The sequence below is a fragment of the Dreissena polymorpha genome, chromosome 4 (genome assembly GCF_020536995.1).
Source record: "Dreissena polymorpha isolate Duluth1 chromosome 4, UMN_Dpol_1.0, whole genome shotgun sequence".
NCBI lineage: Eukaryota > Metazoa > Mollusca > Bivalvia > Myida > Dreissenidae > Dreissena > Dreissena polymorpha.
In genome coordinates this window covers 132907367-132925786 of record NC_068358.1, presented here as the reverse complement: position 1 = coordinate 132925786, position 18420 = coordinate 132907367, and the positions used below count along the sequence as shown (strand labels likewise).

At 36.4% G+C, this 18420-nt stretch overlaps 1 protein-coding gene across 1 annotated transcript in view; it reads right to left on the bottom strand.

Annotated features, from left to right (window-relative positions):
• LOC127876571 (RING finger protein 121-like) overlaps positions 1-16220 on the bottom strand; it is a 29585-nt gene extending 13365 nt beyond the window's left edge. The window contains 1 exon segment of the mRNA XM_052421897.1: positions 16078-16220. Within this exon segment, the coding sequence (XP_052277857.1) occupies positions 16078-16131 (54 nt within the window). The 5' untranslated portion in view covers positions 16132-16220.
• Between the last annotated feature and the right edge of the window lie 2200 nt (positions 16221-18420).

The following is an 18420-nucleotide window of genomic DNA, read 5'->3' as shown; positions in this document are numbered from 1 at the left end:
CAACAAAGTTTGCTTACAAGGATTTTGTATAATATAATTAAAATTTGAACAATCTAAGGGCAATATTTATGGCATTAATTATGTGATTTTGCTCATCATCATCAAACTTGACTGAGATCTTTCAGCAACTTTGATAAAGAATGCTTGAGAAATGTGAATGCTAGAGTGTTTACAAACCAAATGTGGACGGACGGACAGCGGACAAAGACCAATCCTAAAACCTCACTTGAGCAATCAGGTGAGCTAAAAAGTGTGTTTCACAGATCTGAGCCATTTTCCAACTTGTCCAAGAAATCAATAAAACCAATGTATTGACTAAGTTTCACGATGATTAGGCAAAAAATGTGACATCTATAGTGTTTGATCACAAGGTTCTATAGTCACATAAGGAAAACTGCCCCACCCCCCTGGCAGCCATGTTTATTGACCCATCGGGACCATTTGCAAACTCATCTGACATATATATAAAACAAATCTATTCACCCAGTTTCATGATGATTGGGCAAAACATGTGACTTCTAGAGTGTTCACAAGCTTTTTTTACTATATAAATATAAGACAAGAGGGCCATGATGGCCCTGTATCGCTCCACTGCTGAAAAAAGGCTGAAACAAATATTCTCTGCATATGCAAATACTTAAATATAGGCCCTATTTAAGCACATGTACACTTTTGTGACCCCCTGGGCTTGGTCAAATTTAACCCCAGGGGCATAATTTGAGCAAACTTTGTAGAGGACTACTATATCTCACTACATGTACATACAAAATATGGTAGCCCTAGGTCCTAGAGTTAAGGACAAAAATATTTTAAAAGTTTTCACAAAATAAGCAAGATATAAGCGTATATAATGTTTAATTTTGTGACCCGCGGGTCAGGGTCAAATTTGACCCAAAGGGCATAATTTGAACAAACTTGGTAGAGGACTAAAAGATGTTACTGCATACCAAATTTGGTAGCCATAGTCTGAATGGTTTTTGACAAGATTTTTTTTTAAAGATTTCACAAAATAGGCGCTTTATAAGCGTTTATTCAATTTTGTGACCCCCCAGGGCAGGGTCAAAGTTGACCCCAGAGGCATTATTAGAACAAATTTGGTAGAGGTTTATTAGATGTCACTACATACATGTACCAAATTTGGTAGCCCTAGGCCCAATGGTTATGGACAAGTAGATTTAAAAGTTTTCAAAAAATAGGCCCCATATAAGTGTATGTTCAGTTTTGTGACCCCCCAGGCAGGGTCAAATTTGACCCAAGGGGCATAATTTGAACAAACTTGGTAGAGAACTATTTGATGTTACTACATGCCAAATTTGGTAGCCCTATGCTTTATGGTTAAGGACAAAAGATTTTTAAAGTTTTCACAAAATAGGCACTATATAAGCATATAATCGATTTTGTGGCCCCCAGGGCAGGGTCAAATTTGACTCCTGGGGCATAATTTGAACAACCTAAGTGGAGGACTATACAATGTCACTGCATACCAAATTGTGTAGCCCTAGGCCTAATGGTTATGGACAAGAATTGTTTTTAAGTTTTCACAAAATAGGCATGATATAAGCATATGTTCAATTTTGTGACCCCCAGGCAGCGCTTCCGTTAGCTTTTAAAAGTTGGAAGTCCTGACTTCCAAGCCTAAAATTTTGGACGTCCCAGACATAAATTTTGAAGTCGCACTTTTATTTAAGAAATTTAATATACGAACATGTTCCAACTCTATCCATTACCCGATAATCCAGTAGTATTACGATTTGTATTTTCAAAACCAAAATACGGACAATATTGACATCCGCTACCACCCGCTATTGTATGCAAGTTGAATTGTGGGATGGGGGAATTCCCATTGAACATGCGTTAATCACGTGACGCGATTATTTTGTAATTATGACAAATCAACGACTGAATTTAAAATGTATCATGTAAATAATGATCACAACAAATACTTTATCCGAAAACGACTGTCCGAAAAAAGGAACGTGTTTCGCACATTAAAATAATATGTGCATATCGTTTGACTGCAGAAAATAAAAACCAATTACTCATTAAATACGTCATCAATTGATAATTTGGTTAACATTTTGCATTACAATATGCTTTTGCTACTTTACTTTGCTAATCGACACTTAAAATATTTCAAGATGGCGGACATTTGACTTTTAAGATTTTTGGAAACTAGCAAAGATATTTCGTCAATTGCAGTCCATGTCCGTACCATCTTCTAACAAATCGGAAATAAATAAATAAATAAAAAACCAGAGAAAATCGGTACCGAACGAACATTTCCGAAATGCCGAATTCGTTCTCAAATGATCGCGCACGTGAACAAATTTTCATGAATTGATAATTTATCGGTTTATTTCCAAACTGTCTTTTCAGATTTTTGCTATCTCCAGAGCTGAGATTTCATCGTATTGGCGATCAGGCGATGGGTTAATTTTGCAGACTGCTTATTTTCAAATGCGAATAATCAAAGTATTATCCGAAAAATTCAGGATTTTACTATTCACGGAAAGTTACAAAAGTTCTAGCAACAAATAAACATTTCTCGTGTATTTCGTGTACAGATGAAAATCATGCAAAAATTAGACTTCATGCACAACGTCACGTCATTCTTCCACGGGGAAAGGGTGGACTCAAATATTTGATTGCTGAATAAAAACTTTGTAATGCAGAGGTCGCAAATATTGCTAATATTATTGTTTATAGCTTCACGTGGGGTCGGCGTGTATTCGGTTGCCTGAACACTGATTGGCTGATGCGCTTACCAAGAAGACTTTGATTGACAGCTGGAAAAATCAATATTGGCCACTCACTGAAAACATGAATTCATTGGAAACAGTAGCTCTTGGGTGGAGTTAACAGTCTGAATAACCCCATTTACTGTTGACATTTGAACGTGTTGTGTATTAGAAAATAGCGTACATGCGGATTATCGGACTTCCAAGGGACTTCCACCATTTGCATAATGGACGTACGACTGTTGATTTCGGGCGTAATTTTCGCCAGGGCGTCCACTAACGGAAGCGCTGCCCAGGAATAAAATTTGAATAAATTTGGTAGAGGACTATAAGATGTCACTACATATCAAATTTGATAGCCCTAGGCCGGATGGTTATGGACAAGATGATTTTGAAGTTTTCACAAAATAGGCCTTATATAAGCATATGTTCAATTTTGTGATCCCTCGGGGCAGGGTCAAATTTTACCCCAGGTGCATAATTTGAACAAACTTCTTAGAGAACTATAAGATTTCTCTACATACCAAATTTGGTAGCCCTAGTCCCAATGTTTATGGACAAGAAGATTTTTAAAGTTTTCACAAAATAGACTCCATATAAGCGTATGTTCAATTTTGTGACCCCAGGGCAGGATCAAATTTGACCCCAGGGGCATAATTTGAACAAACTTGGTAGAGGACTATAAGATGTCACTACATACCAAATTTGGTAGCCCTTAGACCCAATGGTTATGGACGAGAATATTTTGATAGTTTTCACAAAATAGGCTTTATATCAGCATATGTTCAATTTTGTGACCCCTGGGGCAGGGTCAAATTTGACCCCAGGGGCATAATTTAAAGAAACTTGGTATAGGACTATTAGATGTCTCTACATACCAAATTTGATAGCCCTAGGCCCAATGGTTATGGACGAGAAAATTTTGAAAGTTTTCACAAAATAGGCCTTATATAAGCATATGTTCAATTTTGTGACCCCCGGGGCAGGGTCAAATTTTACCCCAGGGGCATAATTTGAAGAAATTTGGTAGAGGACTATTAGATGTCTCTACATACTTAATTTGATAGCCCTAGGCCCAATGGTTATGGACGAGAATTTTTTTGAAGTTTTCACAAAATAGGCCTTATATAAGCAAATTTTCATTTTTGTGACCCCGGGGGCAGGGTCAAATTTGGCCCCAGGGGCATAATTTGAACAAATTTGGAAGAGGTTCCCCCCAGGAACATTCCTGAGAATTTTCATCAGAATTGGACCAGTAATCTAGGAGAAGATGATGTTTTAAGGAAAAGTTAACGCACGCACGACGGACACAGGCCCATGACATAAGCCTTGCTGGCCTCTGGCCAGTGGAGCTAAAAACTGCCCCCCCCCTTCCCGGCAGCCATGCTATTCAAGTGACCGGAACTCAACTCTCGCATCAAGGAAACAAATGTTCTGACCAAATTTCATGAAAATTGGGCAAAAAATGTGACCTCTAGAGTGTTCACATGTTTTCACTATATACATATAGAGAAAAATGCCCCGCCCACTGGCGGCCATGTTTTTTCACCGATCTGGACCAATGTTTTGATAAACTTTCATGATGATTGGGCAAAAATTGTGACTTCTAGAGTGTTTACAAGGTTTCTCTATAGCAATATAAGGAAAACTGCCCCGCCCACTGGCAGCCATGTTTTTCAATGGACCGAAACCACTTTTATACTCAACCAACATATCATTAAGACAGACATTTTGACAAAGTTTCATGAAGATTGGGCATTAAATGTGACTAATACAGTGTTTAAAAGCTTTTTCTTATTTTTTTACCTGGTGACCTAGTTTTTGACCCGGCATGATCCAGTTTCGAACTCGACTGAGATTTCATTGGGACGAAGCTTCTGACCAAGTTTCATGAAGATCAGACAATAAATGAGGCCTCTAGAGTGTTTAAGAACAAATGTTAACGGACGGACGTACGACGGATAAAGACCGGTCACAAAAGCTCACCTAGGCAATCAGGTGAGCTAAAAAGTTAATGCACACACGCACGACGGACGCAGGACCATGACATAAGCCCCGCTGGCCTGTGGCCAGTGGAGCTAAAAACCTTATTCATAAGTGTGAGACAAAGAATTGTGCTCATTAAGCAAATAAAAAATTATTGCATGACAGACCATGTTACAAGATTGACCCTGCTCCTTTTTTAGCAATAGTCTGTAGGCTGCACCCTATGCCAAATGATCTTCCCGTAGTCACAAAGCCTAGCTATCTAAGCTTCTACAAAGCATTGAATATTAACTCTTTACCACTTAGATACGTATTTTGACGCGTTTGTAGTCCCTTTGAAAGTTGAATTTAATTTAAGACCTTTCTTACCACATTCTAGTTTTAAAGGCTTCATTTCCAACCCTTATATGAGCAGCAAACAGCATAAAACCTGAACAGACTGTGAGTTACTGGCAGGCTGTTCTGGTTTTATGCTGGTTGAGTATAGCCATTTTCACTTTGCCTCGGAGTGGGAAAGGGTTAACTTTATATGAACAAAACTTATACTGAATTTATATCAGACAAAAACAGAGTTTTAACAAGTCATAATTTGATAATTGCTAAGGATTTTTCTTTAAGGTTTTCCAGCATTCTCCAGATAATCATCACGCTGCAATACCAAGAAGCATTAGGTGACTGATGAGAGGCTTGACCCACGCTACAGAAGGAAACCACATTTATACAAGGGAGATGTGACTTTATTTTGATTGATGCATGTGAAACAGCTTTTTTTTTAGCTGACATGTGTATTTCAAAAATGGGTCTTTGGCCATATATGAGCCAGAATTAACTGGCTGTCTTGGATACCTTGATTCTCTGTCTATATTATCAGATCTCCCTGGCATACTTTCAATGAAACTCTAAACCAGGTAACTAAAGGCAGTGCTTTCCACAGGATTTTTGTCAGGCGCCCCGGGGCTGATAGGGGTGGTTTGGGAGGGTTGTCCCCTCGCGATGTTGATTTTTTTTTAATTTAACGTGTCAATTCAAATTCTGTGGTGCGCTATAACTCAAAGAAAAACAGCGTCAAAAGACGTCATTTGGTGCGCTAAGATTCTTCAAGAAAATCCCCCAGTCATTAAAAAAATATTTTGATTATATATAATTTTTTTTTATTGTTTAAAAACTTTCCTGCACAGATAGTAAAATCCCGACTCAAACGATTCCCCAATACATCCGTTTCAACCCGACTCTATTACTGTATACTTACTACTTTTCAAGTTTCTATTTATTACCCGATAATCCCGTTTATTCCGTTTTTATAAATCACTTTCTGGTAAATATTTACGATACAAGCTCTCAATTATTTCTTTGACACAAATCTTGTCATTTTTCTATAGTATCAAATACATTTTAAGTTACTATTTATAGATTTGATGAAATATTGCCTCTGAACATGCGTCAATCCCCTGACCTGTTGTGTGCTTGTTAAAAACGCTCAATACACGCACGCTTTCTGTGCAAATGTCACGATTTTGTACATGCTGCATAATTTTCGCGCTCTTTTTAATTGAGGAAAAGATTCGACACAAAATAAATTTGCCATGCTAATTTGAAGCAAGAATATTTTAACGTTGCAGTAACATTTACATTCGGAAGTGTGTTCTGGATTAAAAACACGTTAACATAGACTTACGGGAATGGGTTTCGGATTACAAATTTAATAATTCCCATTTGAGATTTCAAAAATAATTAACAGTTGCGTTATGAATTCAACGATAATTTATTTAAACACGTTACGAGTCGAACAAATGTTTTGACGGAATTATGCATGAAATTTATGTTGTCCACGAGGATTACGGCCGGATGCCATCATCAGTCTTTTAAGTATCGATTATCGGACAAAACATTTATAAGTGTGCGTTCAACGAATTTTTTTTGTTAGAGCGCATAAGGTGTTGAATAAATGTCAGAAAAACGAGTTGAATCAGTTCTATAAATGGAAATGATGAAATATACATGTACTGGAATTAAATTGTTATTGCAAAATTGTAACCGGGAGTTATTTACACAACTTACTCGCTATAAAAGAAATTAATTGTTTACCACTTGCAATTAATTTCTCGTATTAATTATGAATCATAGGTAACGCCTGTTTACAGTAAAAAGGTGTGACGATGATGCCCGAAACCGCCTTTAATGTACTGTACTGTACTAGTTACCGGTTAGATATTACGTAAATGGTACAACTTCTTTCTAATTAAGCTGCGATAAACTCTTACTTCGTGCCAGACGTCAATAAAAAATAATGGTCGATAGTTAACCCCGCCCCCATAAGCATTCGCGTAACCGATTGGACGATGAACATCACAGTTTGACGACTGGAAAGTTACCTGAGAGTTACCTGTGATACATCCTTGTCAGCATTTAAATGACTGTGTCATGTGGCTAGAATAATCAATACGCGCCTCATGCTATTTCTCTTATCAGTGGATTATCCATTACCCCATGTGGTGTTTATGGCGATTACTCGTAAAAGTAGGTACCGAGTGCTCTTTTAAAACAGGGGATATTGATACACTGATAGAGAAACCTTGATATTTTTTTTTACAATCTCCACTTTCTTTTACTGAAAAATACACTGATCGGAAAATTTCAAGCGCCCCGGGGACTCTGATTTCGAAATTCAAGTGCCCCGGCGAGGGATCGTTTAATGGCCTGTTGAAAGCCCTGCAGTAAAGGTAACTGAAAGAGATTGGTTAATACAAAATTATGTACCTTTAAATCAACAGCGTAATGACTTTTGGGATATTTATCCATCTTGAAACCCCTATGCCTGTATATCTTTTTTCTGCACAAATAAATAAGTCTTTGGATTCCAGCAATTTAATAAAGTTTTTTAAATATATACTTATTATTATTTTATTTTTTTATCTTTGCTTTTGAGCAACACACACTTTTATGGATACTATGGTCTGTAGTTAGGTCTTCCAGGGTTTTACATTCATGTAAAATTTTAGGAGTCCCTAGGACTCTAGTTTAATAATGTTCAGGGGTCCTGTCAATAAAAATTGGGGTCACAATAGTGATATATTAGTAAGTAGTAAAGCACTCCTGTCATTCACACGTGCCATTTGAGTTACAGCGAATGTATGCTAAATATGCTGGCTGTGTAAAAAGTCAATTAGTTCAAAGTATCGTAATTGATTATTTCCATAAACAATAGCTGAGATTTAACACACACCTATAAAATTAAAACTTGTATTTATTTTTCTAGTTTAATCTTGCTTGCCAGATAATAAGCTATTGCAACCTCAGTAAGCTTTTCTTTCATAGCGACATAAATAGCTTACATTTACGCAATGTAATCTCAATTCGGGACTTTGCACCTAGCAACAGCAGGTGCGTGATAACACGATTGGTCGATAAATCAACAAGCGAAACAACTTGTACATTTGTACATCATCTAGAAAATTACGTACTCTATATGTCTTTCAGAGTTTCTTGTTGATATCACTAGAAACAATAGAATATGTCAAAATGATTTTGCCTCCCATGGGACGCAAATTAACAAATATGATGGGTCCTAACTGGCATTTTATGCATATTTGACGCAGAATATCGCGTCTCAATTTTCAAAAATCAATTTTTGGTTAATTAAAACCTTATTTTTTTATATAAAATTATATAAAAGTATACTTTTTACAAATGACTGCTATGAAATCCCAAGCAAAGGTTTCCCAAACTTGTACATCATCTAGAAAATTATGTACTGCAGTTGTCTTGCAGAGTTTCTTGTTGATATCACTAGAAACAATAGAATACGTCAAAATGATTGTGCCTCCCACGGAACGCAAATTAACAAATATGATGGGTCCTGACTGGCATTTTATGCGTATTTGACGCATAATATCGCGTCTTGTAAAAATTTATTTTTTAGCAATTAAACTTTGACTTTTCTTGTTGTGAAACATACAGGTATATAACCTGAAAGGTTTTATGTTCTTAGTGGAAGATCTGAAAAAAGCTTCTGAAGAAAAGTCAAAGTTTAATTGCTAAAAAATCAATTTTTGGTTAATTAAAACCTTGTTTTTTTATATTAAATTATATAAAAGTATACTTTTTACAAATTTATGACTGCTATGAAATTCCAAGCAAAGGTTTCCCCCAAATATTATATAAAAATTCCCAAACTAATGGGAAAAAGTGACACAGTACATCCAAAAAGTTGTTTGTTGTAAACTGAGTACAAATGAGCCACTTAAAAATTGGGAAGAGGTTATTTTGAATTGTTGATTGTGCAACCGCAAAATTATCTTTCTTGAAGATAATTTTTTCTGCAACTTTTGAAAACTCAATTTGCCAATGGATCATTTAAAATTTAGTCAAATGACAAATCGGAAATTTACACAATATGATGTAAACAGTAATACGCCTTACCATTGGAGTAAAACATCAAAGATAGTGACGGACCATTCATACCAAAGTACACTATATGAAGTGTTGTAAGTCAGATCTATATGATCTAATCATAAAAGGTAAATTCGATAAAAACAAGAGATGTATTCGTCAGAAACGCAATGCCCCCTATTGTGCTGCTTTGAATTTATTTTTTTGACCTTTGACCTTGAAGGATGACCTTGACCTTCCACCACTCAAAATGTGCAGCTTCATGAGAACGCATTTTTAAATTAATTTTTTTTATCTTTGACCTTGAAGGATGACCTTGACCTTGAAGGATGACCTTGACCTTCCACCACTCAAAATGTTCAGCTTCATTTTAACGCCGCTTTCAATTATTTTTTTTGACCTTTGACCTTGAAGGATGACATTGACCTTGAAGGATGACCTTGACCTTGAACTTCCACCAATCAAAATGTGCAGCTTCATGAGAATGCCACTTTGATTTTTTTTTTACCTTTGACCTTTAACCTTGAAAGATGACCTTGACCTTGAACTTCCACCACTCAAAATGTGCAGCTTCATGAGATACACATGCATGCCAAGTATCAAGTTGCTATCTTCAATAGACCAGTTGAATGTTATTGTTTACATTCAGAATTTTCTGAGCATGCTCACTCACTGGTTGGCAAAAACACTAGTTACAGTAACGTAAAACATGTATAAAGGGCTCTTGTTTAGTCAATAAATTGGTAATAAGACTGAAATAAACTTTAAAACTCTTAAAATATAGTGCAAATATATCATATTTAGTACCAAATAGATGTATATTCACAAATCAAATTTCCTCGTCATAAAAATATGAAGAAGTTATAAGCATAGAGTAAACGTAATCGGAAGACTAAATACTGACAATTCCACAAAACAAATCAATAAATTAGCCGTATTCTTTCTGATAGTAAGAATTAAATAAATTATATTTCAACAACAATAAAAGGGTGTTAATTTCATTATAATTGTAAGTGGTGTGGATAGTGTTATTTTTCATCAGCGATCGATAGTGTCAGAGGTGCATTTAATATAAAACAAAGCCCTAAAAAGCGTAATACATTACAATTTTTAAATATTGTGGTGATTTTCTTTTACATTAAATGACAATATTAATACAATTTAGCATACAAACGGAAAAACCCTAAATCTCTATACTAGTAATAGGGAGTGATAAAAAATATAGCATTTCATGATAAATGCATATTTTTAATTTATTTAACGCAATTATGTTTTACCCTATTGCGATTGCTTTTGTTTATGATGGTGTTTCTCACACTGCAGTAATGTACAAGCTTAACACGTAATAGCTGAGTTTACTTTTGCCGGTACCCTTAAAGGGATCTTTTCACGCTTTGGTAAATTGACAAAATTGAAAAAAGTTGTTTAAGATTCGCAAATTTTCGTTTTAGTTATGATATTTGTGAGGAAACAGTAATACTGAACATTTACCATGGTCTAATATAGCCATTATATGCATCTTTTGACGATTTTAAAACCTAAAAATTATAAAGCGTTGCAACGCGAAACGATTGAATAATTTGGAGAGTTCTGTTTTTGTCGTTAAATTTTGTGAAACTACGAAGATTGCTTATATAAGGTATAAAATACTTCACATGTATGTACTCGGCGGAATAGCTCAGTAGGCTAGAGCGTTTTTACTTCAGTACTCTGGCAGGACTCTAGGGTCACTGGTTCGAAACCTGGTCCGGGCAATGTTCTTTTCCTTTTTTTAATTTTATTCTTGATTTTTTACTGGAGCTTTTACGATCCAATGTTTACATTTATCGATATAAAGCATTTAATGAATAAGTTAAAAAATGTCAAAATCTGTGAAAAGGCCCCTTTAAGTTAAATGCCTTACTTGCTTAGCAGTAAAATTGCAAAATATTTTAAATGTACATTTATTAAACAATGTATTATTATGATTAAAATGCCTAATTCATATATAGTTCCTGTTAATCCATTTCCGACAAATGTCTTCATTGTTTAAATGTTAAAATATTTTATTGAAGCAACTGTTCAGTATTTTAGAATTAAAATTTTCTTAAATGACTGCTCAATATGCCAAGAGATGACATGGAGGTATCGTAACTTGTGTTTAATGACCAGACACTCGTCTGCCACATGTGGTTTATTCAGGGACCAAAGTTTAGGTCCCTGGGTTTTACTTTATGACACCATGTTTTCTTTGTAATTGTCTGGACAGTATCCCATCATAACAAGATAAGAGTTTGTGATCAACAGAGGTGCAATCACGGACTCTAGATGAGACAATATACCCTTCGTGGTGCAATTAAACACCGGGATATAAAAGCTGCAACTAAGAGTGTCAACATGAGTGTGAACAATTAAATAAAACAATTACATTAGTAAATGGAGTTTATTAAATGTGTAACAAGGTAAGTTTTTTCAGACATAAAAGTTCAAATCAGTTACCCTATGTTGCGTACAGAAAATAGGCCTATTGGTTGTTTGTTTTCATCCTTATTTCTTTTCGTTAATTAAATTTAATTTATTCGGAAAGAATTTCAATTTCGGAGATTTTTTTTAAAACTAAAAATGGTCGCGAAGAAGTGCCAAGTAGAGAGATTCTTGTGGTAACCACATATCAAACTTTTAGATTGTGTTCCAATCCCGAGTTCGTTGTGAGTAAAAACGAATAATAACAACAATATAACCGTTCCAAAGATGCATTCTCTTGCATGCTTATGTTTTATAAAAAAACATAATTAGTAAAATTATATTTGATATGTGCATGATTATCATTAAAAACGATGATTTTGTCCACCTTCTCTGTATGCGCTTATATGAATTCCGCCTCTTTTTGCCAACCAGTGGGCGGAGTCTAAACTTTGCAGGTGCGCGTGACGTCACTCGTCAACTGGTCTATATTGAAAAAGATATGGCCAATGTTAGAGTTTTCAAACGGACAGATGCCATATATTTGACATTTGACCTTGAAGGATGACCAGTAACTTCACCTTTCACCACTCAAAATGTTCAGCTCCATGAGATACACATGCATGCCAAATATCAAGTTGCTATCTTCAATATAGTTGCAATAATTAAACTCTTAGCTTAGGCTGAGAGTTGCAATGCGCTCTCTCTTGTCCAGGGATCATATTTTCCCGCAACATCAATCGGTCCGGATATAAATGGGGAAAAGTATCCGAAAATGTATATCCGAAATCATGACAAATTATGTTAAAATATATACCATTGATTTTGCCATTCATGAAGGTGGTATAATACATGTACAAGTAAAATTCCCTTAGGCATTTTTTTTAAACGGAACGATTTTTCTCAACTGGTTTTATCATTTGTTATTTCATTGTTGTTTCGTGTGCTGCTTTATCAGACTTTTTTCATCGTTGTCAATATTATTAATCTGTGTAAGTCCATACCGATGTTTTAAATTGTTGTCGACTCGATAATAGCTTACAAACATGCACTAAACCAAACAAATGTCTGTGCGTAGGTTGGCTTCTGACAACAACATACCAAATAATTAAGAAATAATTTGTTGTCAAATCACCCACGGCCGACAGTTTAGATGCGTAGGGATTTAATCACAAGAGCGAAGCATTTGAAACCACGCACCTAATATTCCGGTCGTGAGTTATTCAACAACAAAGTACACGAATTATTTCGATTCTAACACGGTTTTACTAAAGATATATTCAATGTATATTATTTTTCTTGTGTACTATTTTAAGTGAAGTTCCGCCCATAAAAATAACTTTCGGCTGTTCTGTCGATCAGATCCGCGACTTTCATTCATAATTATATTACCGGATTATTACGCTGGTGGAAAATGTATCGGCATGTTTTGTTTAGTTACAGCGCGTGCATTCAGACGCGTCTTTTCGTATGCGTCTTTAATCCGCTGTTCACAAGTTTTTGATTCTTGGTCTGACGTGCAATAAACCGGTCCTGACAGGTTTAGAGACTGCAACGAATTATCACACCTAATCGAGATAAGAATGTCATAAGGGTGTGTTAGCATGTACACTGTGTAATCGATTTCATGACATGGGAATTTTAATATCAAAGCAAACAGAATCGGACCGACTGTTTGGGATTTTCAATCGGTCTTTCATGACCCCCATCGGTCCAGGACCGACAAAACCGAAAAAAATATGATCCCTGCTCTTGTCCATGGGTGCAAAATGTTATCAACAATGCAAGGGTTAAGGAACACTGAAACTGCAAGAGCTTATTAAAATTTACCTATCTAAACAACAAACTCATCCAAATGGTACCATTAAAGCAAGAAATAATTGATTTGTATTGACTAAGGTTTTGTTTTGTAAGCTGTATCCGCCATATTGGAAAAATTGACCCAATATTGATAAGGTCGCATTACACCAATATTTTGCACGTCGAGTTATGTGTTGGAGCCTACAAAGTCGATTACGATGTGTTATTCGATACAGAATACACTGTTTCAAATTTAAACATAAAACATGTCAGTGAGGAAAGTGTGTTGAAACATCGTCGTGTTTTTATAGGGTGCATGCAAAGGATAACATCTGTAGGTTGCCATTCAGGTAAATTTAACATGTTTATGAAGTTTATTCATTATTTTCCTCAATTTTTCTCGAACGACGTCTGTTAAGTGAAGCGCACGGATTCTCTGCGCTGAACTGCACCCATGTTTATGAAGGGGTGCATATGAAATGCCAGAGCTGCCATAGCAAAAATTATCAAAGGCTCTGGCAGTCCGTTTAAATGGACTATCTTCAATAGTGAAAAAGTTATGGCCAATGTTAAAGTTTTTTTCGAGGGACGGACAGACTGATATGCCAACCTACCAGGGCCATAAAAAACTCACTCTTCCGTGAGTAAAGGATATAAATAAATGATTTACTAAGTACCACAACTGAATACCGGGTATTATAATTTACATATGGGAGCAGGCTAACTTATTTGTCTAGGGTCTTATGCTTATTTCCTTGAAACCTTGGCTTACAGGAACTTATTTGGGTGTTAAGGATAGGTATTAGTCTTCGACTACGATGAGGTACTTCACAAAATCCTATTGGACATCGGGTGAAGGTGCGGGTGACTGTACAGGTGCGGGGGGTTGGATGCTCCCAAAAATAAAATGTGACTTAAAATGTTCAACTTGTATGTACACTTTACATTGTTACTGATAGCCGATTACACCACCACTGCCGGCTGAAGAGCAGCCTTAAAACTGTCTACAGTGTCTAGCTGAAGCACTTGGTCAGGTAGGCGATTCCACGGGACAATAACTCGCGGGAAGAAGGAATGTTGATAAGCATTTATCTTACAGTGATAAGGAATGAATTTCATCTCGTGCCGAGCTGATGGAACAGGCAGAATAGATGTTGGAACTGCAACTAGGTTGTGCACAACTTTATACATAAGTACTCAGTCAGCGTTGTATCTTCGTTTTTCCAAAGAAGGCCAATTCAACTCCTGGATCATAGATGTTACACTACTAGGGTTCTGGTAATTAAACGGTTTTCCAAGTACGAATCTGGCGGCATTACGTTGGATTTGTTCAATTTGCGACACTTGTGTTTTTTGTTGAGGATTCCAAATTTTAGAGCTGTATTCCAATTTCGGTCTCACTAGTGTGTGGTAGGCGCGTTCTTTGACTCGTTAAGGACAATGTCATAGATTGCGTTTCAAGAAACCTAAGGCACTAGAGGCCTTTGAGGTGATGTTGTCGATGTGTAGATTAAATTTCAGTTTTTCATTGAGTTCAACTCCCAAGTAGGGGTGGTTTTTTAACAATTTCAAGTGACGTTCCTTGCATTTTATAGTCGAATTTTGAGATGTTTCTCTTTGTAGTTATATTCATGATTGCACATTTGTCAATGTTAAATTGCATTTGCCAGGTAGTACTCCAGTTGACTAGGGTGTTTAAGTCGTTCTGAAGTAGACAATGATCATCTTTGGATCTTATTGGTGTATATACAACACAGTCATCGGCAAATAGACGAATAGATGAAGAAATGTTTGTGGCAATGTCGTTTATGAACAAAAGAAATAATGTTGGCCCTAAAACGGTTCCCTGCGGCACGCCTGAAGTTACCTTGGATAGGTTAGAAGATTCGCCATCTATGACAACTTGCTGTAATCGGTCATTTAAGAAATTGCTCACCCAGGACAAGGTGTTGTTACGTATGCCATAAAAGGACATTTTTTCGGCTAGTCTACGATGAGGGACTTTGTCGAACGCTTTAGCAAAATCGAGTATCGCCATGTCTACCTGAAAACCTTGGTTCATATGTTTGGAAATTTCATCAGTTGTCAGTAGTAATTGTGTCTGGAAATTTCATCAGTTGTCAGTAGTAATTGTGTCTCGCAAGATCTTTTAGTGCGGAAACCGTGTTGGTTTTCATGAAGTATGTAGTTGATATCTAGATGTTTCATAATTTGAGAGACAACTATATGTTCAAGCATTTTTGAGACGACTGCTGTCAGACAAACAGGTCTATAATTTGACGGTTTTGTTCTGTCTCCTTTTTTGAAGATAGGCACAATGTTGGCCTGCTTCCAGTCTTTTGGTATATCATGGGTGTCTAGAGATTGTTGGTAAAGGTTCTGTAGAATTGGGGTTTTTACTTCCGATGTTTCTTTTAGTGCAAAGATTGGCATTTTGTCTGGACTAATTGCTTTTTTTACGTTTAGTCGTTTGATGCAGTTTGATACCCCTTGGGCTGTAACTTGAATATTTAGTGTTAGGCAACGGGGACCGAGGCGAGGGTAGGAATTATGATGTGTTGACCGAGGTCGCACCTTGAATATATTTTATCCGAATAAAGGACTTCCGTAATTGTTGCTACTTGTCAGAACAATGTACACGACATATGTCGACATTCGATTACTAAACAAAATACATTTTCCAGTTCATTGAATAAAAATTACTGTGTTGACTAAGTAGTACCTGGTTTAACTGAACAAGATGCAATTCTGCATGATGATCTACGTGGTGTTCCATAATCGATCGAATCTCCCAGCAGAGTTGACGTTCCTTGTAATCGATCCTGTTTCTACGAAAATATCGCCACCTTCCGAATGACAAGGTACAGTAAAATCACTGACAAATGTTCGATGTCGATCGATACAACTTTTAAAGCGACTCACCCACTTGCAGCATTCGCACTTAAGAAACCCAAATCTTACTCAGTGATCTCCTAATCTCTTGGATGATTTGAATCAGTGTATTGTTATTCGTGTTAACATTTTATGATGACATTGACAAAAAAAATATAATTTAGAACCAAATATGTCCACATTCATACATAAATTATTAAATATAAACAGTACAAACGTGATATATAAAAACGCAATTAACATCATAGACAATTTTTAAAGAGCAAGTTCTCAAGAACTGTAATTTGCTCAAGAGCTCTCTGAAAACGTACACAACGTATTTTCTTGTTCCTGTCATGACATTCTGTTTTGTTTTTTTTTCATAACCAAATTTAGGGTATCATAGTTATTATCCCCACGCTTTTGGGAGAAAAAGTGGGGATATTGTGGTTATCTCTGTCTTTCGTCCGTCCTAGCCCCAATCTCCTCCTACACTATAAGCACTAGAACCTTGAAACTTACACACATGGTAGCTATGAGCATATGTGCGACTCTGCACTATTTGGAATTTTGATCTTACCCCTGGGTCAAAAGTTATGGGGGTTGGGGTGGGGCCGGGTATATTTTTGTACGCTATTTTACATTAACTTCTTCATTTCTACATTAATTTTCTTCCAATTGATACTGAACATCTCTTATGACAATACGGTCAATCTCAACTATGCATGGCCCCATTATCAACCCTTGGGCGCCCCCTGGGTCAAACATGCGGCGTGGGCATACGCGTCGGCCTCTGCAGCGCCATTTTTTTTACATTAACTTCTTCATTTCTACATCGATTTACCTCAAAATGGTACTGAACATCTCTTATGACAATACGGTCAATCTCAACTATGCATGGCCCCATTACCAACCCTGGGGCCCCTGCCCACATAGACCACGCCCACCCAAAATTTTGTTTTAACATAACTTCTTTATTTATTCACCAATTGACTTCCAATTAATACTGAACATCTCATGGTCAAGCGCTATTTCAGAATAATTTAAATACAAGCCAGATTGGCGGCCAAGACCCCAAGCTATTTCAGCATAATTTAAATCCAAGCCAGTTTGGTGGTCAAGATCCCGAGCTATTTCAGCATAATTAAAATCGAAGCCAGATTGGCGGCCTAGACTCCAAGCTATTTCAGCATAATTTAAATACAAGCCAGTTTGGTGGTCAAGATCCCAAGCTATTTCAGTTTTATTAAAACCCAAGCCATTTTGGCGGTCAAGACCCCGGGCTATTTCAGCATTTTCAAAATACATGCCAGTTTGGTGATCAAGATCCCAAGCTATCATTATTAAAATCCAAGCCAGTATGGTGGTCAAGATACTGAACTTTTTCAGCATAATTAAAATCTAAGCCAGTTTTGTAGTCAACACCCCAAGCGATTCAGCCTTATTAAAATCCAAGCCAGTTTGGTGGTCAAGATCCTGAGCTATTTCAGCCTAATTAAAATCTTGGCCAGTTTGGTGGACAAGATCCCGAGCTATTTCAGCATGACTTAAATCCAAGCTACATTACCCATCCCAGGGCCCTGCCCACATAGGCCACACCCACCTAAATTGCCTTTTCGTCCGTCTGTCCTGGCCACTATCTACTCCTTCACTATTATCACTAGAACCTTGAAACTTAAACACATGGTAGCTTGCAGCGTGGGGATACGTGTCAGCCTCTACCGCGCCATTTCTAGTTTTATCTGTATATATAATATTTTACAAATTTGCAAAATATTCCACTTTAAACATAAACCTTAATTTTGAATGTAAACCATGTGTCTATATTTACTAACAGTGACCTTGTTTGTTGATCTTGATGCAATCCCACAAATGATGGAGTAATCAAAGTTTCGATGTTATGAATCTATTCTTACAGTTTTATCACATTACCTCAATTTGATCACAAAAATTAAACGCTATTCATTTCTTAACCTACAAAGGATGACCTTGATAACATCCATCCCATGTACAATCCCTAGATATAAGGTATCTTAGTACAAAGTGGCATTACAATACCTCAAATAAATTTATTATTGAGCACAATTCTTACATGTTAACTTAAAGTGACCTTTACCTTAACCCAAAATGGAAACCTGTGCAAGGTATAGTTTTTAGTTAAGGTAGCTCTGCCCCTTGACCACATAATTAGTTC